This window comes from Elephas maximus, chromosome 13 (genome assembly GCF_024166365.1).
Source record: "Elephas maximus indicus isolate mEleMax1 chromosome 13, mEleMax1 primary haplotype, whole genome shotgun sequence".
NCBI classification, from domain to species: domain Eukaryota; kingdom Metazoa; phylum Chordata; class Mammalia; order Proboscidea; family Elephantidae; genus Elephas; species Elephas maximus.
Genome location: NC_064831.1, coordinates 92,293,433 through 92,319,960, shown reverse-complemented (window position 1 = coordinate 92,319,960; position 26,528 = coordinate 92,293,433). Strand labels below are relative to the sequence as shown.

The following is a 26,528-nucleotide window of genomic DNA, read 5'->3' as shown; positions in this document are numbered from 1 at the left end:
ATCGATGACTGCCCTGACAGGGAGCACAACAGAGAACTCCTGAGGGAACAGGAGATCAGTGGGATGCAGACCACAAATTCTCATAAAAAGACCATACTTAATGGTATGACCGAGACTAGAGGAATCCCAGCGGCCATGCTCCCCAGACCTTCTGCTGGCACAGGACAGGAACCATCCCCGAAGACAACTCATCAGACATGAAAGGGACTGGTCAGCGGGTGGGAGAGAGATGCTGATGAAGAGTGAGCTAATTATATCAGGTGGACACTTGAGAGTGTGTTGGCAACTCCTGTCTGGAGAGGGGATGGGAGGATAGAGAAAGAGGGAAGCTGGCAAAATTGTCACGAAAGGAGAGACTGAAAGGGCTGACTCAAGAGGGGGAGAGCAGGTGGGAGTATGGAATGGGATGTATGTAAACTTATATGTGACAGACTGATTGGATTTGTAAACGTTCACTTGAAGCTTAACAGAAGTTAATAAAAAAAAGAGAGCAGGAGTGGCGATATTAATTTCTGACAAAATAGACTTTAAAGTTAAATCCATCAGGAAGGATAAGAAAGGACACTATATGATTAAAGGGACAATACACCAAGAAGATATAACCATATTAAATATTTATGCACCCAATGACAGGGCTGCAAGGTACATACAACAAACTCTATCAGCATTGAAAAGGGAGATAGACAGCTCCACAATAATAGTAGGAGACTTCAACACACCACTTTTGGTGAAGGACAGGACACCAAGAAGCTCAATAAAGACACGGAAGACCTAAATGCCACAATCAACCAACTTGACACATACAGAACACTCCATCCAACAGCAGCCAAGTATACTTTCTTCTCTAGTGCACATGGAACATTCTCTAGAATAGACCACATATTAGGTCATAAAGCAAGCCTTAGCAGAATCCAAAACGCTGAAATATTACAAAGCATCTTCTCTGACCATAAGGCCATAAAAGTAGAAAACAATAACAAAAAAAGCAGAGAAAAGAAATCAAACACCTGGAAACTGAACAACACCCTGCTCAAAAAAAGACTGGATTATAGAAGACATGAAGGATGGAATAAAGAAATTCACAGAATCCAGTAAGAATGAAAACACTTCCTATCAGAACTTTTGGGACACAGTGAAACCAGTGCTCAGAGGTCAATTTATATTAATAAATGCACATACAAAAAGAAGGCCCAAAAATCAAAGAATTATCCCTACAACTTGAAGAAACAGAAAGAGAGCAACCAAGGAAACCCTCAGGCACCAGAAGAAAACAAATAATACAAATTAGAGCAGAACTAAATGAAACAGAAAACAAAAACAACTGAAAGAATTAACAAAACCAAAAACTGGTTCTTTGAAAAGATCAACAAAATTGATAAACCACTGGCCAAATTGACAAAAGAAAACAGGAGAGGAACCAAATAACCCGAATAAGAACTGAAATTACAAGAGACCCAACTGAAACTAAAAGAATCATATCAGATTACTATGAAAAACTATACTCTAACAAATTTGAAAATGTAGAAGAAATGGATGAATTCCTAGAAACACACTACACAAAATTCTGGCAAATAGAACTCAACAACATATCAAAAAAATAATTCACCATGACCAAGGGGATTCATACCAGGTATGCAGGTATGGTTCAACATTAGAAAAACAATTAACGTAATCCATCATATAAATAAAACACAAGAATCACATGATTTTATCAATTCATGCAGAAAAGGCATTTGACAAAGTTCAAAACCCATTCATGATAAAAACTCTCAGCAAAACAGGAATAGAAGGAAAATTCCTCAACATAATAAAAAATATTTATACAAAGGCAATAGCCAACATCATCATAGATGGAGAGAGCCTGAAAGCATTCCCCCTGAGACTGGGAACCAGACAAGGACACCCTTTATCACCACTCTTATTCAACATTGTGCTGGAGGTCCTAGCCAGAGCAATTATGCTAGATAAAGAAATAAAGGGCACCCAGATTGGCAAGGAAGAAGTCAAAGTATCTCTATTTGCAGATGACATGATCTTATACAAAGAAAACCCTAAGGAATCTTCAAGAAAACTACTGAAACTAATAGAAGAGTTCAGCAGACTATCAGGATACAAACAAACAAAAAGCAGATAGATTCCTCTACACCAACAAAAAACATCAAAGAGGAAATCACCAAATCAATACCATTTACAGTAGCCCCCAAGATGAAGAAATACTCAGGAATAAATCTTACCAGAGATGTAAAAGACTTATACGAAGAAAACTACAAAACAGTTCTGCAAGAAGCCAAAAGAGACCTGCGTAAGTGGAAAAACATACCTTGCTCATGGATAGGAAGACTTAACATTGTAAAAATGTCCATTCTACCAAAACCGATCTACAGATTTAATGAAATTCCGATCCAAATTCCAATGACATTTTGTAATGAGACGGAGAAACAAATCACCAACTTCATATGGAAGGAAAAGAGGCCCCGGATAAGTAAAGCATTACTGAAAAAGAACAACAAAGTGGGAGGCCTCACTCTACCTGATTTTAGAACCTATTATACCACCACGGTAGTCAAAACAGCCTGGTACAACAACAGATACATAGACAAATGGAACAGAATTGAGAATCCAGATACAAATCCATTCACATATGAGCAGCTGATACTTGACAAAGGCCCCGTGTCAGTTAATTGGGGAAAAGATATTCTTTTTAACAAACGGTGCTGGCATAACTGGATATCCATCTGCAAAAAAATGAAGCAAGACCCATACCTCACACCACGCAAAAAACGAACTCAAAATGGATCAAAGACCTAAATATAAAATCTAAAACGATAAAGATCATGGAAGAAAAAATAGGGACAAGGTTAGGAGCCCTAACACGTGGCATAAACAGTATACAAAACATTACTAACAATGCAGAAGAAAAACTAGGTAACTGGGAGCTTCTAAATATCAAATACCTATGCTCATCCAAAGACTTCACCAAAAGAGTAAAAAGATTACCTACAGACTGCGAAGATGTTTTTAGCTATGACATTTCCGATCAGCGACTGATCTCTGAAATCTACATGACACTGCAAAAATACAACTACAAAAAGACAATCGAATTCAAAAATGGGCAAGAGATACAAACTGGCAGTTCACTAAAGAAGATATTCAGGTAGCTAACAGATACATGAGGAAATGGTCATGATCATTAGCCATTAGAGAAATGCAAATCAAAACTACAATGAGATTCCATCTCTTTCCAACAAGGCTAGCATTAATCCAAAAACGCAAAATAATAAATGTTGGAGAGGCTGTGGAGAGATTGGAACACTTATACACTGTTGGTGGGAATGTAAAATGGTACGACCACTTTGGAAATCAATTTGGCACTTCCTTAAAAAGCTAGAAATAGAAGTACCCTATGATCCAGCAATCCCATGCCTTGGAATATATCCTAGAGAAATAAGAGCCTTTACACAAACAGATATATGCACACCCATGTTCACTGCAGCACTGTTTACAATGGCAAAAAGATGGAAGCAACCAAGGTGCCCATCAATGGATGAATGGATGGATTATGGTATATTCACACAATGGAATACTACACATTGATAAAGAACAGTGATCAATCTGTGAAACATTTCATAACATGGAGGAACCCGGAAGGCATTATGCTGATTGAAATCAGTCAGTTGCAAAAGGACAAATATTGTATAAGGCCGCTATTATGAGAACTCGAGAAATAGTTTAAACAGAGAAGAAAATATTCTTTGATTATTAGGGGAGGCAGGAGGGAGGGAGGAAGGGAGAGGGGTATTCACTAATTAGATAGTACATAAGAATACCTTAGGCGAAGGGAAAGACAACACACAATACGTCAGCACAACTAGACTAAAGCAAAAGCAAATAAGTTTCCTGAATAAACCCAATGGTTCTAAGGCCAACGTAGCAGGGGGTGGGGGTTTGGGGACCATGGTTTCAGGGGACATCTAAGTCAACTGGCATAATAGAATCTATTAAGAAAACATTCTGCATCCCACCTTGGAGAGAGGCGTCTGGGATCTTAAACGCTAGGAAGCAGCTACCTATGATGCATCAATTGGTCTCAACCCACCTGGACCAAAGGAGAACGAAGAACACCAAGGACACACAAAGAAACTACAAGCCCAAGAGACAGAAAGGGCCACATAAACCAGAGACTACATCATCCTGAGACCAGAAGAACTAGATGGTACCTGGCTACAACCGATGACTGCCCTGACAGGGAACACAACAGAGAACCCGAGGGAGCAGGAGAGTAGTAGGATGCAGACCCCAAATTCTCGTAAAAAGACCAGACTTAATGGTCTGAGACTAGAAAGACCCCGGTGGTCATGGCCCCCAGATCTTCTGTTAGCCCAGGACAGGAACCATTCCCAAAGCCGACTCTTCAGACAGAGATTGGACTGGACAATGGGGTAGAAAAAGATGCTGGTGAAGAATGAGCTTCTTGGATCAAGTAGACACTTGAGACTATGTTGGAATCTCCTATCTAGAGGGGAGATGAGAGGGCAGAGGGGGCTAGAAGCTGGCGGAATGGACACAAAAAGAGCGGAGAGAAGGTGCGGGCTGTCTCACTGGGGGAGAGCAATTAGGAGTATATAGCAAGGTGTATATAAATTTTTGTATGAGAGACTGACTTGATTTGTAAACTTTCACTTAAAGCACAATAAAAATAAAAAAAAAAACTGACATGTTAATTGCACTCTGTGATTTCCAAATTATTAATTAATTAATCTGACAACAGTCTTCTGAGGTGGGTCAGTTTTTCATTCCTACCTTTTTAAAAGATGAGAAAACAAATACAAAAGGTGATCAACTGTCAAAAGTCCCGGCAAGGGTAGTGGGAGAGCCTAGGCCCTGAAGCCTCAAGTTCTGGACCAGACATTGGGAAGGTGACAGTATTAACGTAACAACAGATGCACTAACAAACTATCTATGAGACAAAAACTTCCTAAAAGAGATTCTCAAAATGCTCTGCATATGTAATCCTCTCTCCTAAAAATACAAAATCAAAATATTAGGAAGTGCTGACAAGTCTCTTCCCTAACATAACTCCTCCAGGAAGATCATTATCTCAGGCGGCCTTGCTTCCTCATCTAAGCACTTTCCCATCTGCCCTCCAGAGGGGAAGATGGCAGGGGGGCTGGGCTATGACCTTCATCTGACCAGTGAAGAAACTCAGGCACACAAAGACTAGCTGCCCAAGGTCACGAAGTAGTTGACTGGTTGACAGTAAAAGAGCAATTGGTAATATATTACTGGGAAACAGTCCTGGCCAACTAGATGGCACTCATGGTCTCCAAGTCACTGCATGACCTGAACGTGGCAGAGATGTGAGGACTTCTAACTGTACAAAAACAAGTGCAGTGATGAAGTGAGCAGTGTCATTCACTGTTACTCCTTCAATATACAGGTATTGCCTCATCTTGCCGTATACCAGCTCTGGTGAATGAAAACCTGGCTAAATAATAAAAAGAAATGAGGACTACCCACTGTAATTACTGTTATTTCTAAGACTATCTAAGGAGCTTTATTTTCAGGAATTCCACTTTAGGAATAGAAAGTTATGATTGAGGGAGGAATACTTATTTTGTTACAAACATATCGCTCAAAAAATGTTTACTGAGCACCTACTATGTGCTCAACAATGTACTACCCTGAAGATTAAAGGCGTGAGGAAAGGGAAGGAGGCAGCTGCAGAGAACAAATACGTAAAAGAAAAAATCAACAAGAATGTGCACCCTGTTTGCTAGGCATCTTTGGAAAAGTAATTCCTACCTGGTTAAATAACAACTGCCTTGCCATGAGATTATAACCCATGGGTGAACCTGGGGGGGACACCTCACAGAGAGTAAAATTTAAGAAATTATAAACATTTTGGGGGATGCAGAAAAACTACAAAGTATTAGTACTAACGAACTACAGTGGAATTATGTAATAGTTCAAAGGGTCACTAGTCCTTCCATTCTGTGAAGAAGCCCATTATTAATAATTGGGCTGGTATAAAAAAAGAAATCAGCTTTTGAAGTATAAATCTAGTCCAGCATAATTTACAAAAGCAGGACTAGCAGCATAATTCAGAAAATTAACTATCCTAAAGCACCTCCCTTTAGCATTACCATTACTGCATTTATGATAGGCTGAAGTACTTTATTTAGATAAAAGTATCTGGATTCATAAAGGTAGACAGACAGGCAAAACATCTATAAATAACCAAAGTGAAGAAAATGAAAGCAAAACCACGTCCCAGGCTTTTGGTGTTTGTTTCTGGGTGGCAGAAGAAGTTGGGGTAGAGAAATAAAGAGATTTCACCTCCTCTAGATTTCTTTGTACAATCTATTACTCCTTCAGGAGTGTTCTCCGTCTTAAGTCATCATCTGGAATGATTTCCCATGCCCCTTTGTTTTACCTCAGCTTTCCAATTTAAAATCCCACCATAAACATTTTATTCCTTTGCTCTTGCCTCAGAATTCCGTCACAGGGACTTAGTATGAAACGTGTTAAGCAAATCTTTTAATACAAGGCAATTTCTAGCTCCCCTTAAAATAGAAATCACAATATTCTAAAATAAAAGGCTACTCCAATTTAACTCTTAGCTGGGATCCAAATGTATACAATTATCAGCCATAATGACATTTGTCTATTGGTTACATTTCTTTCTCAGGCCAATCAGCTATGATTTTCCATCTTCACTAAGCCAAGCTTAAAGCCATATATGGTTTACTAACAAGTGACCAGAAATTTCTAAATGCCTACATCAAAAATAGAAGTAATTCAAATACTATGAAAAAAGTTCAGAGTAAGGCAATATTTTCTGTATCAAGGAATCTTAAAATGTGATCTAACTTAAAATTGTAATATTTACGTATTTCTAAAAGTGATCTTAGCAATTAAGACTGAAAAATATAATGAAAGTACAATGTAGATATCTGGAAAAATCCCCAATTTATTTTTTAAAAATCAGTAATCTAAAATAACCTTAGTTACAATGTGTTACAGAAGTAATTTCCCTGATACACACTACAAAAATCAAAGACACTGATGAAAGAAGAATACGAAAGAAGCTCAGGAGTCAGAGGCACCTCGTGTAGGGGTGTTGCTTTGTGTGACCGTTTATTTGCTCATGTAACTGTCACTGTACTGGATTCAGCTGAGAAAGTCACAGCCTAAATTTTTATTTTCTTAATACTAAAAAAAAAAAGGACATAATTTTCATTCTTACTCAAGTTTTTAAAAATGTTTAAAACCTCATTTTAAAAATTTAACTTCTGTAGCAAAAACATAATACTTGACTACTGCTGCAACTTAAAAAGAGTATCTTCCATGTTACTGCCGTATTTATAAAATAGGATTTTTAAATACCTATGGTTGATGCTCTAGAGAGCAACTAACTTAAGTACTTGGCAGATCAGGCCTCCTCTTGTGTATAACAGTTCACACAACTCAATTCCCCATCCACTTTACCTTTTAGAAATATGAGCCATTTGATTCCTTAAAACATACAAATTAAAATACAACACAGTCCTCTCTCTTACACACCACGGAAGCTCACTGAGTAGTTGCTTCAAGTGTCTGCTGGAAACACAAATTACTGCATCAACTCCAAACTCCTTCCGATATTAAACACCAACCCAACCAGCATATTCTCTGTCTTTAAGGATAATCTGCACCAGGCCTTGCCATAGGAAGAAAGATGCTTTGTACAAGTAGGCTGTTCACGCCAGTAAAGAAAGTTAAATGGTCTACCAGGACTTTCTGGAGCCTTGGCTATGCTACTGGGCACTGTCAATCTCTAAAACCATGACCTGTACTAGTCTTCCAAACTGATCTGAGTGGTGAATCAGTTTTATCCCAAAGCATCTGGTATAACCACACTTCTGGAGACACACTTCAGGAATCACTGCACTCTACAAATCCTAAGTAGTAAACATGCTAGCAAAGGGCATGCGATAATTTAAAATATTTTATTTTAGCCACAGATTGTAACTGTAAATAGTAGAAAAATGTTAAAGATTCATCAAATTCTAAAATGCTGTGCTAATGAGATGCCCTTAAAAATGTGAATGCGGAAACTGTACATTAGTAGGTCTCAACTTTTTAGTCTGAAGACCATTTAGGTACATCTTAGAATTGGTGGACCTAAAAGAATTTGTGTTCATATGGGTTGTATCTATCCGTATTTACCATACGTAGAAAGTAAAACTGAGATATTTTAAAAAATTGATTAATTAAAACTGATAATAAAAATTCACTCAGTTGAAATCCCACATTTTGATGGGAAAAACAAAACAAACGTTCTCCAAAACAAAAAAGATCTTGTGAGCAGAGTGTGCTGTCTTACATTTCTGCATGTCTCTTCAATGTCTAGCTTCACAGAAGACACACAGCTGCTTCTGCGTTCCGTCTGCCGCCATATGCCGTCTGGAGAGAAGCACCTAAGTCTAGCTGCACTCAGGTATGCAGTTGGAAAAGGAAGGGGTCCACACTTTGAAAAGCAGTATTTTACATGAATTAAAAAAAACGAAGAAAAACCCACATGCAGCAGGATATCATCCCCTTTAAGAGTAGTTCGTGCCAACAATTTTCAAAAAAAATTTTCAAAACTCTCCGCATCCTCAGAGGCCATGGTGCAGCTCCCCCATTCTCAGAAGAGGAACCTTAGACCCACGAGGTAAGTAGCTTTCCCGTGTTCACAAAGCTGACCACACAGATCAACAACATCCCATCTTTTTTCTTCTTTTTTTTTAAATAAAATTAAAAGTTCTCGCAAATCACTGCCTGATGGTGCAACTTTCACATGGAATTCCTCTATTTCTTAAAAGATCTAATAATCTGAATAACCTTGGTGGGTACATTGACTAGGAGAGTTTATTTTGTGGGGCAGGGAGATGATGAAACACACCACTAACAGTCCAACTCTCCAGTTGAGTTCTGTAATCTCTAACCACATCCTTGGGTTAAGCTTTAATTTGAATTGCTCTCTCATGAAGTTATCATGTACCTCTTTAACAACATTTTCTTGGGCTTGCCCATTTCTTGTGCACGAATATTAACCTTCTCTTTTGAAATGAGCAAACATTCCTATAATCCGCTGGTTGGAGAATCTGAAGTCATCTCATAAGGCAGAGCTTCCGCGATACTCTCAGCTTTGCTGTGTTTGTGCAAACACTACTGTAACAAGTTATTCCTACGCTTAAATAAGTGGGGGGGAGAGGCGAGGTAATACAGAGATGCACAAAAATGCTAAAATGTATTAATCTCGTGGGAATTCAGATTTGCACAATGATGCCTCATACTAATTAAGGAAACGAAGTGCAGGGCAGGGCCGGAACCAGAATGAGGCAACTGAGGTACCTAGGGTGCAAAACTTCAGGAAGGGCTCATTCTCAGGGCTGTGCAAGTGCCATGTTGGCAGCTGCATGACCCCAAGAGTGAGCGCCTCTTTACATTTCACACCCTGGGCACCTCACTTCCTCTTCCTCGTCCTGGCCCTGGAGCCTCGGCCCGCAGTAGACCTGCATCAAAATGACTGTCAACCTCTGTCCTCACTGCCACTTGTACCTATGACTGGGCACCTCTTCACTATTCTGTTTTCCTTCAAATTTATTTGTTCCACTCTTATTTTTTGTTTTCAAGCAAAAAAAAAAAAAAAACCAGAAAACAAAAAACTAGCCTCATAAATACTGCCAACCAATCAGAAAACATCTTTCCTTCTGCAAGGTCATCTTCCCTATTCAGGTGTGATTTTTTACTCTTCTTAGCTGTGTTGTTTGTTCCTGGACACAGGGAAGCTGCTCCTTCGCTCCCTGCAGTTTTGGAGGAGGCTATGCTGAGTTCAAGCCATTCCAGAAGGTGGAGGCTTTCGGAAGTCTGAATGTCGGAACCTCGGTCTGGCTGTAGGGAACGATAACAGCAGCTCCTGGTGGCTTCTCCTGCCACTTGTTATCCACAAGACATCAACAGAACACGACTTTATTACTAAGACACTTGACCTGCTCCGTCTGTATGCAGCCTGTACCAATGCTACTTCCTCTGAGACACCCACCTTCAGAGTTTTTATGGTACGTTTTCCAAAGAGCCTTAGCAGGTTTTAAATTCCAGGACTATGATTCTTCTTGGTCTCTTTCAATCTAAACAATATGCTTTTATTCAAAATGGTGCAATGAACAATAAAGTGGTCCTGAACCAAGACCACCGAGGGACAGCTCTGCTGTCCTCACCCCTCAGGAGCCTGAGCTCTCAGATTTTAAACCAATTTATGATGGAGCTGCAGTGTTCAGCTGAGCTAGAGGCTGGAAGGAGCTCGCAGATTGGACTTGTGGCTTTCTGATCTACCTTTCTCTCCCCCTGGTTTTCCAGAGAGACCTTGGTGGAAAGCATCAGCTACGGCTAGTCCTTCTAACACATAATCATTCTTCACTAGGCAAAAACCCTACGAGTCAAATAACACACAGGTGAAGCAGAAACACTCAATCAGCTTCTGGCAGGAAACAACATTAGAGAGTCCAGAAGTAACCAATTATGCTGAGGCACTTGAAGGGTAACTTTGGCCTTAAAAAGACAGATGACCCCTCACTTCTGAGAAGTATCTACTCAGTCACCAGCCTCTGCATGTGCAGGCAACAAAATGACCGCCACTTACTGAGGACCTCCTAGGTGCGGGCTCTTTTCTGTGCGCACTGGAGAACACAGACACAGAGAGGCCGCCCTGTCGGATACTCTATCTACCCCTAATTTTCAGGGGACATGTGAACCCCTTTTTACTCAACAGTCCAGCTCTCCAGCCAACACTGCTGTGGAGAACTCAGCAGCTCTGAGGGCTCAGGATAAGGGGGGTGCGGACAGCGTGAACACATTCGGTGGCTCCTCCCATCCAAATGGCCATGCGTCTCCATACTGCAGGCTCTGGACAATGTCTACAGGATGGAAAAATGGGTCTTAGGTGGAATAAGAGCCTGAAAGATTCACTCTGCTGGGAACATGGCAGCCTTTGCTGTTCATCCATTCTCACTTTATTGGTAAAATATTTTAAGAAACATATAGCACTTAAAATGTGTCAGACAGTGTTCTAAGTGCATTTTAAATATTAACTCGTCTAATCCTCATAACAAGCCTACAGATGGACATTATTATTTTCCTATTTTTAGATGAAGACACTGAGGAACAGAGAGATTAGGTTACCTGCTCAAGATCACAGCTAATATATGATATAGTATTTGAACTTGGACAATGCCGGTATAGCTCATGCCGTTAAATACCGAACAAAGTATTTATCAAAAGGGGCCCAAGACATTTATGTATGTAACAAGGCAGCCACACTAATTTAACCAAGAATCCCTAGTGTAGAAGCCAAAAGAACAACATAAGATGTCCAGAATTTTTTAAGCGTAAAATATACTTGATAGGATATGCTTCATGACCAAATCCTAGCCTCAAGTTCAAGAGTAATCTTATCTTTCACAGTACCCAACATCCCTACCAGTGCTATAAATGAAGACTGCTAGAAAATGTGCTACATTTGCCATTTCATTCCATCTTTTCCTAAACGCGCCTAGATCTGAGTCAGGGTAGGCTGGCATAAGACCAGGCGCTGCAGTACCACACATGTAACATCTGCCATCTTTGGCTACTTCTGTGTGGGTCGAAAGTTTTCTGCAAGGGACCACCTACCAGGCTGCCCAAGACAGAAAGATCTGTGCTGATATCCAATATGGAAATTACTAATCACTTGTGGTTGTTTAAATTGTGGCTCCCATATTAGAGTGTGTGGAGAGAGACCGTTTCTGTCGTCACAGAATGTTCTACTGGACAGCAGCAAGTTCAACCTTGAGCACCATTTCTTTTAATGCTTTAGTCTGAATACATTTTGTGGTAATAATTTCATCTTTTCCCATATGAATATACAAAATTCAAATTATGTATGTATTTTTTATAAAGCAACTTTTTACTCCAAAATCCACTATCAAGGGGTAGAGTGGACTATTTACAAGCAGGTCAGGTAAATCTCTCAGGCCCCAGCTGCCTGGCATCTAGAATGTTACTGTTTCTTCTTCTATAATAATGACTAAAAGCTTAGAATCAGGTGAGGAAAAAGGCATTCATTAGAAAGGGCAGCAAAGCAAAACCTAACAATTTTACAGACATGTGGGACATTCAGCTCTGGAGCACACACTTGACCGGTCATAAGAAGACTGACATGAGAGGGCAGCTATGTCCATACAAATGAGCCACGCCTATCAGAGAAACAGCTTGGACACAGGCACTACTGCACAAGGTGTGTCAGATTCTTCTAGACTTAGACAAAGGAGCCCACACAAGAACAGGGCAGACACAAGGGAAGCCCTATGGCCCAGAGACAGCAGCGCCTAAATTTCCACTGAGATCAAATCTTTTCTTACCACAGTTTCTAGGATTTTTAACCTCCATTACTAGGACACTTAAGAACACTTCTGTTCCATCTCACATGGGTTCACCTCATAACAAAGCAGAAAAGCCAAAATGTGAACAGCAGTTTCACAATAAAGCACAAATTCTAGAACACTTCCAGAATTAAAGAATTTATATCCCAAACTTCTCCTTCTAATTCCTCAGTATAAAATCCACGTAAGCCTGGAACGACTATCCTTCTGACCAGAAGAACTGCCATCTTCTATCAAGATCTCTATTAATTAGAAAAATTCCCCTCTCTCTGTCCTCTTTTCCACTTCTTCTCTCACCCTACTGTCTACCCCTACTTCTGCTGGTAACACAACTGATATTTTATGAAATCCTGTGATGCTATATAACTCTCTATTGATTCAGATGAATGCTGTGTTACTTACCATGCAGGGTTTACATCAATGACTAACATCTAGTTATTTTAAGTTGTAAAAACACCTTAAGTGTCTTTACAAGCTGCAAAAAAAAAAAAAAAAGATGCAATAATAGCAATAATTATATTACATACTTGTTACTTCTTGTAAGAAATCCAAACACGGCCGACTACTTCCAGAAATACTTATTGAAACAGCCAGCGGGGTCTGTCCCTCATAGTTCCTTGTGTTCGTGTCCGCTCCATAATTATATAACATCCGTGCACAAAGCACATCATCCCTAAGGGCAGACAAGTGTAAAGGAGTCTGTCCATCTTCTAAGCGACCCAAGTTTGTGTCTGCTCCTCTCTGAAGGAACATTCGGCAGTAAGAGTGATTGCTTTTGATCACAGCGTAACGTAACAGGAAACCATTCTGAATGTCGATGTTGGCATTGTGGTCCAGGAGGATTTTCACACAGCTTGACCTCTCTCGGATAATGGCTAGCTGCAGCGGTGTTGTACCTTTATCACTGAGCGGGTCGACCTCGGCCTTGAACTCCAGGAGGAGTCGGACGAACGAGTCCCTTCCGTAGTGAGCGGCCACATGGAGGGGAGTCCAGCCATCATTGCTTTTGGCATTAATGATGTCACTCCTGTACTCAGACTCTAACATCAAACGTGCAATCCGAGCCCGGCCGTGCATGGCTGCGTAATGAAGAGCAGTGAAGCCTCCGATTAAGTCCTTCACTGTGGGATCAGCTAGAGTTAAAACCAAGACGAAAACATTAGCCGACTCTACAACAAAACAACATGGCACAGCACACTGCAGCCGATTCTCATACAAAACTCAAAACGACCAAACATTACAGCGAACACAAAGTACTTCTTGCTTTAGCTTAACTGAAGTCTAGTTTTAAGAGAAAATAAATGTTTCTTTAGTAGAAAGCTAATGAGCCTGAGGTAGCAGAAGGAGAAGGACTGGCAACGTGTTTACAGAGATACATAGAAAACATACAGTTCCGATGACCACGTCCTCCCTCTTCGCTAATTTAACCGACGGCTTCGGCCACCCCACTCCCTCATCTCTGTGTTGTTGCATGTTTCTCCTCTGTTCTGAACTTTTGGTTTTCTTTTCTCCTGTGCTGCTTCTTGGCCTTAAAAAGCAGCATGTGTAGCACACCTGCTGCTCGGAATTACGGATGTCCTGTGGTCTGGCAGACCATGTCCCTTCAGGGTGCATCAGGTAAAAAAAAAAAAAAAAAGGTTTTCTGTGGTCCATAAAAATCCCAGGGCATGCAAGATATGTTAAGTGATCTTGATAAAGGATATTTTCATAAGAGAAAAGTCTATTCTGAATTATAAGTTTAAGAAGAACTTCGGAATTTGCAAGAATTAAGCAGCACACTGTGTGAAAACTTGGAAGAAACCTCGGCATTGCATAATTATTATTTTCTAAAACAGTTGCAAAAACCCCTCCTAAAGTGACCCACTTCTGGGGGAAATAAAGAAACTACAATGATTTATCTGCTACGTGGACTCTTCAAGTCAGATTTTCATCACCTGGCTCCAGATCTCTCCTTAAGCCAATAGTCAGTTCTTTGCAGGTCTCAACCCACTGGCATCCTGAGGGCAGTGGGCAGAATGGGGTCAAGAACCAGTCTCCCATTCTACGCAGGTCATTCCCTGGAACCCGGCAATCTCATGCGGAAGATAAATCGGCCAGATCTAACTACCTAAGATTAAAATGTTTCCTTCTTATATAGCGTACCCTTCCTTTGTGGTAGTCTGCTCATGAAAGACATATTTATGAATAATTAAAAAAAAAAAGCCTTCAAAATTATGTAATTAAACACTAAAATATTGTTTAGCAAAATGTTATTTAGTTCCAGAACACGTTATGACTGCTGGATTCTTAGAAAAATTTATGAGAAAAAAACTATATATAAAGTAATACTTATAAAAAAATAGAGAATGAAAATTTCAGTTCAGAAGTAGTTGCTAACAAAACCTATACAAAGTAACTAACATTTTTAGGTAGGCTGTATCAGTTGAATTTCATTTATTATCAAATGATAGCACACAATGGTAATATTAATTTTATCCATTTAAAGAAAATGAAGGTATCTGTCTTGGTCTTAAATACATATATTCATACACACACACACACACACACACACACACACGGCACCTATTTACTATGTGACTCAAAAACGAAGGCAAGAATATTTTAATAAAGCATTTTGCTGCCATCTACTGGTAAGGAATGAACATGAGCTACTAACGTTTCCATTTTGACAGATGATGCTCAGCCCTCAAGTCACTCAAGTACGTTTCAGACACCTTGCTTATCTAAAGCAGGCTAAGTGCAGACAGGCAGAAAATCTGAAATACTCCTCCCATTCAAATCAAACAGTAACTCTTGCCAAGACATCCATTTCTAACCTGTACCTGACCAATCAACTGCTTCCAGGCATCCCCTCTGAATATGTAAGAATACCTTGTTCTACTTCTCCCACCTCCCCATCCACCAGGAGTGCCTTTAAAGCACCAGCCAGCATCCTCAGTTGCACCCTTCTATCTTCGGTTTTCCACCTTGGGTCTTTTTTTAGGTTCTACTTACATTTGGCTGCTATATATACTGAGCTAGGAAAAATACAGCTTGTCCAGCACAGCAATGACCTCAGTAAAAACCGTTCATAATGCATTAACTGAGCATGCGCCGGGAACATAGCACAGAATGAGGAAATGTAGGGTCACAAAGCCTAAGACTCGAATAGTTGCTGTCCTCAAGGAATTCTCAACAAAATGGAAGGTATGAGGCAAATGAAAATGCAAACAAAAATTTAAGGATTATTGTTAGATAATGCAATAAGAAGATCCTGTTTTTTTTTTATTTATAATAGTAAGAGAACCTACAAAGCACCTAGACATAAATTTAGTCAGACATGTGCAAGGCACATATGAAGACCTCTTTGACTGAACTTGACTCACTTCACGTGTGTCTGCTCAGATGTTCCTTCATCAGAAAAGCCTCCTGTGAACACTTCGTCTAAAACAGAAGCTCTGCCAGCCCCATTTCTTTGCTCCTTTAGCAAGCTCCCCCCAACCCCAGGTGTGACCTGTTTTAAACAAATTGGAACAAAGTTCCAACAAATCTATTTATATCTATTGAAAAATTTAAATACATATATAAATTTTTTTTTTAATTCCTTATGATTATGGCTTCTTTTTTCCAAGAACTTTTGTGAGTTGTAATAAAATTCACCCATTTTAGGCGTATGGGCTGATGATCTTTCACAACTGTATGCCATCGTGTAACCCCCACCACCACCACCATCAAGACAAAGAACTGTTCCGTTATCTCAAGAAGTCCCTTCCTTCATCTTGGCAGTCAACTTCTTGTCCTGATTCTGGGCCCCAGGCAACTACTGACTCAGTGACCTTTTCTAGGATTTCATGTAAATGCGATCATGTAGCACGTAGACTTTTGTCTACCTTATCCATGTCAACTGTTCCTGTCTCCAAGCTAAGAGCAGTGAAAAGTGGGAATTTATGCCATACAACTCTCCTCCTCTAAGTATGGTCGCGCAATCAAAATGTGCCCTGTCCACGCTTTACTGCCTTCAGGCATCATGTTATCTGTGACAGGGTGGGCCCGATAGGGTCTTACTCAGCCATTAACATAAGAGTACATTCTAGCTTTATTTTTACTTGTATTGTTAGTACACATCTGTTTTCCTGTTTTCTCTCTAATCAGTCTTTTCACACTAAAATGTGAAGTTTATGACAGCAGAGATCTGTCAGTTTTGTTCAGTCCAGGGTCTTCCACCTCCTAGAATGGCAGCTGACACATAATAATAAATGTTTCATTACCATCTGTGAAATAAATGTTGCTGAGTAAAAACATCCGAAAAAATGGAGAGACTTAACATGTGCCTGGGCAAGAAGACTCAATTTTTCCTGAACCTATAAATTCATCTAATCCCAAACAGAATTTTTATGCTGATCCTACAGTACATCTGAATGAGAAAATACGCAACACTAGCTAAGAATGCTTTGTAAAAAGGCAGAAAAATTAGAAGGAACTTGTCTACTGAAAAGACTAAAGAAAACAGCTGATACAGGAAGAGTCAAGGAAACACAATGTAGAATCCAAACAGGTTTATGTATATAAAACAGTATCCGGAACATGTTAAGTGATAAATAAGTATCTACTGAATGAACAAATCAGTCAGTAAGTATGTGTGAATTCTGGAAGAACAGACTATTCAAGCACTCACATATACATGCAAAAAAAAGTTATTAAAGTTCTAAAATTGAAAAAATAAAATTGAGGCAAGGCTAAAAGGAATTATAGTGAGAGCGTCTACGTCTTGGAATGGAGAAGTTCTTCCCGAGATATATGCATATGTACTCAAATAAAAGGATATCTACATAACATAGCGAAGTGGAATAAAGCCAGCTGCAGAATAAAGACCATCTTAGAGGAAACAAAAACATCCACATTGGTTTGTGCCATAGAGAAAGACCTGGAAGTGTGTGTCTTCTAGATCTTCTCTAGGGTACAAACCAGTAAATGAAAACTGCTAAGAGGGAAAAGGGAGAGCGATTTCCACTTTTTACTTGACGTACTTTATACATGAATTCTTCCTAGAAAAATAAACAATTTTGTAATTAAAAAAAAAAAAAAAAGATGGAAAAGCAATTGTATGTATCAAGCAGAGTATTCCGTATTCTGGTACCTGGGCCTGAATATTAGTGAACTGAAGTCAGGGTTTTACAAAATTTATGTATAGACAGTTACCTTAGTTCACTTAAGGAGTGATCACTCTTTTTAAAAGTTTTAGAAATCACCAAATGCCATTAGCTAACTTATACAATACTCACAGGAACTGCTTGGAGGTTTAAAAAAAAAAACATATGGATTGTGTCATAAGTTAATATTATCATAGGAAAGAAAAGCAAAAGTGATGGAGAAAAAAAAACTTAGATCAACACCTAAAACTGTTAACAATTCACCACAGAATGAAAGGCTGGAAAGTCAGATGCTACAATGTTTCCTAACAGTCTCCTCCTATTACAGAAAAAATACTTTTTCATTAATGATAAATAACTAATATTAACATCAATCACAGAATTTCAGCTTCTCTTTCATACATTTTTAAAAACCATACATAATTGGGACCATACTCTAACTTACTTAACCTTTTCTTTGTATTTGGGTACCGAGAATGCCCCAATGTATTAAATTCTATAAAATGAGGGGTAAACATTTTATGCAGAAGGAATATCCTGCATTTAAGACTGTTTCCATGGAATAGATTAACAGAAGTGAAATTATTGGGTAAAAAGACCTACCAGTGTTAAGGCTCTAACAGGTACTACCCCACGACTATGCAAAAGTCCTCTCAGAAATTCCCACAACAATGTACCTGTTTCACTACATCTGGGGTCGTCATTCCCAAACTCTCTCATTTTTGAAAAGCTAAAAATCGCTTCTCACCATTCTGCTTCGGATCTGATTATTCCCTTATGCTCCTACGCTCACATTGTGCTCCACTGAGAGGATTTCAACCACTTTATCAAGACAATGAGACCTGGGATGCTTTTCTCAGGTGCTATGGGAATTTCCTTTATAGACTTATTTTCTAGAGCTTCAGTTGACTGCCTTCCAGGCCAATTTGCATATACGCCAAATCTGAAGATTAACAAATGCACTATAAAAAACATGTTCTCTTCATGTTATTTTCCTGAAAAGCCCATCTTGGTCTTAGAAGTTTTAGGAAGATTCAAAAATGGGAAAAATGAAGCTATAATACTGAGTTTCTTATAATTCCCACCCTTGTAATGGAGACTCAACCCCCCAACTCGAACGGCACACTACTCTGGTCAGAAACATTACCAGGATTTGTAGTGTGACTATTACATGCATTCCATTTTGTTCGAAAACTGAAATATTTTTGAGCTTTACCAAACCTTGAGACTTTTCATCTTTTTGAAGCAGGATACTATCATTTACCAGTGCCAACCAACAGAATTTTCTACAACAGCGGAAGTGTTCCATATCTGCGCCACCCAATATGGTAGCCACTAGTCACATGTGGCTACCAAGACTTGAAGTGTGGCTAGTGTGACCAGGGAACTAGTTGTTTTTTCTTAATTTTAATTTAAATAGCCACATTTGCACAGGTTGAAACTAGAAAGACAGCCTCACTTTCTATTCCTTTCAGAATACACATACTGTTACCTAACTCAACATGCTCCTTTTCTCAATGAAACTGGGTTTCTTCTACTGCAGTACCAAGTATGGCTTCACAAGGTGCTGCCTCGCCACAGTCCCTCCCATGGTCACATCTGTTACCAGTCAAAGAGAGTATGGCATCTGCCATACTACAAGGTCACGGGCATCTCTTAGCTCTGAGTTTTGTTCGCTGTGTATGACCACCCACCAGTGGTTTTACCACGCAGATGTATACACTTGACAGGGGTAAAGTCTGACTCTTCAGTATACCTGAGATAAGTAATTTCTAGTTGGGTGAGGGGACCTACGTTAATCACCTACGTCTTGTTTTTAAAACTGCTGTCTGGTTAACTTTCCCTTCCAAAACTGCTCCTCTCTTACTATTTCAGTATGTGGTAACTTTTTTCTTTCTGTTCCTCAGGCCCAAAACCTCAGGGTTATTCTTCATTTCCTTTGCTCCCTCCTCATGTTTAGTCCATTGCCAAACCCTGATGGCTCCACTTCCAAAACATACCCAGAGCCTACCACTTCTCACCACAGCCCCTGCTACCACCTAGAACACTATCATCTCTCGTCTGAACTAGTCCAAAGCTTCCTAACAGGTCTTCGTATTTCTCCTTTGCTCCCCAAAATCTACTTTCCAGAGTAACCACAGTAAGTGCCTATCATTCTTCAGTTGAAAAGCATTTCACAGCTTCCCATTCTCACTCGGAACAGTCCAAAGTCCTTTTCTGAGCCTTCGAGGCTCTACGTAACATGGCCCCTAACTTTCCCTTCAGCCTCATTCACCCGCCTCCCCCATCATCTCGCTCCAGCCCACTGTCATTGCTACTTCTAGAAAATGCCAAGCACATTCCCACCCTTGGGTCTTTGCAGCACTTACTGCTGCCTTTACCTTGAACACTTTCTTCCCAGATACCTGAATGGTTTGCTCTTCATTTCTTTTAGGTCTCAGTTCAAACGTCCCATGAGAGGCCTTCCCTTATTTAAAACAGCGTCCTGTACCTCTTTATCGTGGTGCTTATTACCACCTGGCATCGTGTTGTGAGAAGCCGTCAAGTTGGCTCAGACTCATAGCAAGCCTGTGTGTAACAGAAGGAAACACTGCCTGGTTGCTCACAATAGTAGGTATATTTCAGCCCACTGCTGTAGCTACTGTATCAATCCACCTCGTTGAGGGTGTTTATTTTGTTAACCTTATACTTTATCAAGCATGATGTCCTTCTTCAGGGATTGTTCCCTCCTGATAACATGTCCAAAGTACGTGAGATAAAGTCTCGCCATTCCTGCTTCTAAGGAGTATTGTGGCTGTACTTCCTCCAAGATGGATTTGTTTGTTCTTCTGGCAGTCCATGGTATAGTCAATATTCTTCACCAACACCATAATTCAAAGGCATCAGTTCTTCTTCAGTCTTCCTTTTTCATTCTCCAACTTTCACATGCATATGAGGCTAATGAAAATGCTGACTTGGGTCAGGCACACCCTTAGTCATTAAAGTGAGAGCTTTGCTTTTTAACATTTTAAAGAGATCTTTTACAGCAGATTTGCCCAAAGGAACATACCATTTGATTTCCTGACTGCTATAAAAATAAAAAAAAAAAAAATTTTTTTATTTCCATGGGTGTTGATTATTAATCCAAGTAAAATGAAATCCCTGACCTTAATATTTTCTCTGTTTATCACGATGCTGCTTATTGGTATGGCTGTGGAGAATTCTTCTTTTCTTTATGTTGACGTGTAATCCACACTGAAGGCTACAGCCTTTGACTTTCATAATTAAGTGCTTCAAGTTGTCTTCATTTTCAGCAAACAACTTTGTGTCATATGCATATCACAGGTTGTCAATAAGTCTTCCTCCAAGCCTGATGCTGTATTCTTCTTCATATAGTCCAGCTTCTCGGATTATTTGCTTAGCATACAAATTGAGTAAGTATGGTGAAAAGATACAGCCCTGCCGCATACCTTTTCTGATTTTTAACCATGCACTATCCCCTAGTTCTGTTGGAACAGCTGCCTCGTGCTCTATGTACAGGTTCCACATGAGCACAATGAAGTGTTCTGAATTCCCATTCTTCGCAATGTTATCCATAACTTGTTACGATCCACACAGTCGAATGCCTTCACATAGTCAATAATTAACACAGGTAAACATCCTTCCAGCATTCTCTGCTTTCAGCCAAAGCCCTTCTGACATCACCAATGATATCCCTCGTTACACATTCTCTTCTGAATCCGGTTCGAACTTTTGGGAGTTCCCTGTCAATGTACAGCAGAAGCCATTTTTTAATTATCTTCACAAAATTTTGCTTGCATATATTAATGATATTGCTCAATAATTTCTGCATTCTGTTGGATCACCTTTCTTTGGAATGGGCACAGATATGGATCTCTTCCAGTTGGTTGGCCAGGTATCTGTCTTCTAGGTTTCTTAGCATAGATGGGTAAGCACGTAAAAAGTTGCATTCGTTTGTTGAAGCATCTCCATTGGTACTGTAATTCTTGGAGCCTTGTTTTTCACCAGTGTAGCTTGGACTTCTTCCTTTAGTACCATTGGTTCTTGATCATATGCTACCTCCTGAAATAACTGAATATCAACCAATTCTACTTGGTAGAGTGATTCTGTGTATTCCTTTCATCTTCTTTTGATGCTTCCTGTGCTGTTCAATATTTTGCCCAAAGAATCCTTCAATATTGCAACTTGAGGCTTGAATTCTTCAGTTCTTTCCGCTTAAGAAATGTTGAGCCTATTCTTCAATTTTGGTTTTCTAACTCCAGGTCTTTGCACATTTCATTATAATATTTTACTTTGTCTTCTCGAGCCACCCTTTGAAATCCTCTGTTCAGCTCTTTTACTTCATCATTTCTTCCATTTGCTTTAGCTACTCTACATTCAAGAGCAAGTTTCAGAGTCACTGACATCCTTTTTTTGTCTTTTCATTCTTTGTCTTTTTAATGACTTTTCACTTTCTTCATGTATGACGCACTTGATGTCATCCCACAACTCGTCTGGTCTCCGGTCATTAGTGTTCAATGCATCAAATGAGTTCTTGAGATGGTCTCTAAATCCAGGTGGGATGTACTCAAGGTCACACTTTGACTCTTGTAGAACTGTTTTAATCTTCTTCAGTTTCAACTTGAACTTCTGCATAAGCAATTCATGACCTGTTCTGCGGATCTGACTGAGGATATTGAGCCTGACCTTGTTCTGATTGAGGATATTGAGCTTCTCCATCATCTCTTTCCACAGATGTATTCTGTGTATTCCATGTGGCGAGGTGCACACACAGTCGTCGTTATTGTAGAATTCTACCATGAGATCTCCACTGTTGTATCTATCACCAAGGTCTAATTTTCCAACAACTGATCTTCTTTGATACCAATTTTTGTGTTCCAAAATCCATTAATTATCAATGCACACTGACTTGCATGTTTGATCAATTTCAGACTGCAGTATTTGGCATTAGTTTGGTACATAAATTGAAGATCGAATTACCTGGCATCATATATTTGTTTTGTTTTGTTTTTTACCATCTCCTTGTGCCATGAGGGCAGGAACTTTATTTTGCTCCTGCTTTTCCCGGCCTCAGAACACAGCCTGGACAAAACAGGAGCTCAGTAAGTATGTCTTCAAAGCAGGACGCAGAGAGATGAGACTACAGGCCTGAGTAGGCATCAGGTTCACCTGCTCTTCATGCCTTATGTACGGGGCCCTTCCAATACAGCAACCCATTATAACCAGTGAACTTTCTAAAATACCAATCTACTTCCTCCATTCCTCTCTTTCAAATGTTTCAACTGCTTGCCACTCTTTCTAGAATGAATCATTGGATATGCTCCAGCCATATTAAACTTTGTCCAGTTCCTAAAATCAAACACGCTCCCTCTCTCCTTCAACCGTTCACACTCAAGTGTTCCATCTGCCTGGAATAATTCCATATCCCCATCCTTCTAGCCCCCAGCCCTGCTTTGCCTTTCAAAATTTCAATTCAAACCTTACTTTCTCTAGGAAGCCCCATGCTACCCCTAACAGACAGCGGGGTCCTTGCTATACACGCCACTTACCTCACTCTATTGCAGTTGCCTTGTTTTCTTATGGGCAATACAGAATCATTAAGAGTGGATTTACATTCCAGTTTCACCTTCTTCAGGAAGTAAATGACCCTGGGCTAATTAACTAACCACCTATTTCTGCTTTCTCAAAGGGGAAACAGGAAAAATGACAATACCTATCTCACAGAGTTGTAGCAAGAAATTAGGCCTATATTAAATGCTCAGTTAATTGCTGGCTATAAATCTATGTGCCCACTAGACTGTGAAGTGCCAGAAAGCTGGCACCACACTAGTGTGCTCATCTCTGTATCTGAGCGACTACCCAGAGCCTGGCATAGATTAGGTGCTCAGTGAACTTTTGCTACAACTATGCAAGAATAAGTGGTTTATACAGACCAACTGACCACCTCGTTTATCTACATGAATTCTATTTCTCTGCCTCATTTACACACACACACGCACACACGCGCACACACACACACACACACACACACACACACCTTTGTTTACTGGGTGATTCCCTGACTTTCCCCATTTGGATCTCTGATTTCATTTCACAAAATAAATGCATTAACAGGAAAGGATGAAGCTTAGAAGGTCCTAAAGAAATTAAGTGGCTTTAGGAAAAGAACATGTATAGGCATACCTCATTTTACTGCACTTCAAAGATACTGCATTTTTTTACAAATTGAAGGTTTGTGGCAACCCTGTGTTGATCAAGTCTATCGGCACCATTTTTCCAATTCCAACAGCATGTGCTCACTTTGTGTCTCTGTGTCATGATTTGGTAATTCTCACAATATTTCAAACTTTTTCATTATTCTTATATCTGTTACAGTGATCTGTGATCACGGATGTGTGATGCTCCTATTGTAATTGTTTTGGGGCTCTACGAACCGCGCCCACATAAGATGGCAAACTTAATAAATGTTTGTGTTCTGACTGCTCCACCGACTGGTCGTTTGTCTCTCTCCCTCTCCTTGGGCTTCCCTATATGACAATATAGAAATTGGGCCAATAAATAACTCAACAATGGCCTCTAAGTGTTCAAGCGAAAGCAAGAGTTACACATCTCTCCCTTTAAATCAAAAGCTAGAAATGATTAAGCTTAGCAAAGAAGGCATGTCTAACGTCGACGCGGGCCAAAAGCTGGGCCTCCTGCACCAGTTGTGAAGTTGTGAACGCAAAGGAAAAGTCCTTGAAGGAGACTGAAAGTGCTACTCCAGTGGACACACGAAATCATGATAAGAAAGCAAAACAGGCTTGTTGCTGATATGGAAAAGTTTTAGTGGTCTGGATAGAAAATCCAAGCAGCCACAACATTTCCTTAAGCCAAAGCCTAGTCCAGAGAAAGGTGCTACCTCTCTTCAATTCTACAAAGGCTGAGAGAGGTCAGGAGGCTACTGAAGAAAAGTCTGAAGCTAGCAGAGGCTGGTTCGTGGAGTTTAAGGGAAGAAGCCGTCTCCGTAACACAAAAGTGCAAGGTGAAGCGGCAAGTGCTCATGTAGGGGCCGGAACAAGTTATCCAGAAGATTTAGCTAAGCTAACTGATGAAGGTGGCTACACTGAACCCAGATCTTCAATGCAGACAAAACAGCCTTATGTTGGGAGAAGCCATCTAGGACTTTCACAGCTAGAGAGGAGAAGGCAATGCTTGACTTCAAAGCTTCACAGGACACGCTGACTTTCTTGTTAAGGGCTCATGAGCTGATGACTTTACATTGAAGCCAATGCTCACTAACCATTCTGAAAATCCCAGGGCCCTTAAGAATTATGCTAAATCTACTCTGCCTGTGCACATCTGTTTATACGTTTTACTGAATATTTTAAGCCCACTCTTGAGACCTACTGCTCAGAAAAAAGATTTCTTTCAAAATATTACTGCTCATTAAAAATGCTCCTGGTCACCTAAGAGATCTGACGGAGATGTACAAGGAGATTAATGTTTTCATATCCGTTAACACAACATCCATTCTGCAGCCCATGGATCAAGGACTAATTTTCAACTTTCAAGTCCTATTATTTAAGAAATATATTTTGTAAGGCTATAGCTGCCATAGATTGTGATTCCTCTGACGGATCTGGGCAAAGTTAAGTTGAAAGCCATTTGGAAATGATTCACCATTCTAGATGCCATTAAGAGCATCTGTGATTCACAGTAGGAGTTTAAAATACCAGCATGAACAGGGGTTTGGAAGCAGTTGATTCCAACCCTCATGGATGACTGAAGGATTCAAAGCTTCAGTGGAGGAAATAATTGCAGATGTGGTGGAAATACCAGGAGAACTGGAATTAGAACAGGAGCCTGAATATGGGACTGAACTGCTGCAATCTTATGATAAAACTTTAACGGATGAGGAGTTGCTTCTTCTAGGTGAGCAAGGAAAGTGGTCTCGTGAGATGGAATCTACTCCTGGTGAAGATGCTATGAACACCACAGAAACAACAAGAAAGGATCTAGAATATTACATAAACTTAGTTGATAAACCAGTGGCAGGGTTTGAGAGGATTGACTCCAATATTGAAAGAAGTTCTGCTGCGGGTAAAATGCTATCAAGCAGCGTCACACGCTACAGAGAATCTATCTGGAAAGGAAGAGTCAATCGATGTGGCAAACTTCGTTATTGTCTCACTTTAAGAAATTACCACAGCCACCCTCAACATCAGCAACCACAACCCTGATCATTCAGTGGCCATCAACATCGAGGCAAGATCCCGTACCATTAAAGTTGACGACTCGCTGAAGGCTCAGATAATGGTTACCACTTTTTAGCAATAACGTATTTTTTAATTAAGGTATGTACTTTGTTTGTTTAAACACAATGCTACTGCACACTTAACAGGTGGCAGTATAGTGTGAACTTAACTTTTACATGCACTACTCTACCCATTGCCATCTAGTCAATTCCAACTCATACTGACCTTATAGGACAGAGTAGAACTATCCCATAGGGTTCCCAAGGAGTGCCTGGTGGATTCGAACTGCCAACCTTTTCATTAGCAGCCATAGAGCTTAACCACTATGCCAGCAAGGTTTCCTGATAGGCACTAGGGAAACCAAAAAAATTCATGTGACTCGCTTTATTGTGGTATTCACTTTATTGTGTTGGTCTGGAACTGAGCCACAGTGTCTCCCAGGTAATCTCACCGCAGCACTAGCCCATTTTCAATAAATTTTTTTTTTTCGACAAAAGGTGCAGTCTTGCCTCTCTCCAATTATCTTATGTAACTGGCCAGCCTGTTCTTTTTGTTTGTTTTTGTTTTTTCTCTCTCTCTTACTTGTTGGGAACAAAACAGACATGAATTCTACCCTCAAGAAGCTTCAGACTAACTGGAGATAAAGACATTAACAGAAAATTATAAAACTAATGCACCATGCTTGTGATGGGTACTGTAATGAAAAGGTACAGGGAATAAGA

At 39.9% G+C, this 26,528-nt stretch overlaps 1 protein-coding gene across 2 annotated transcripts in view; it reads right to left on the bottom strand.

Annotated features, from left to right (window-relative positions):
• Positions 1-26,528, bottom strand: part of ASB7 (ankyrin repeat and SOCS box containing 7) — a 64,721-nt gene that overhangs the window by 18,943 nt on the left and 19,250 nt on the right. For both annotated transcript variants that reach the window (XM_049905493.1, XM_049905492.1), the window contains one exon: positions 12,971-13,576. In XM_049905493.1, coding sequence (XP_049761450.1) covers positions 12,971-13,576 — 606 coding nt within the window. The remainder of the gene's footprint in view (positions 1-12,970; positions 13,577-26,528) is intronic.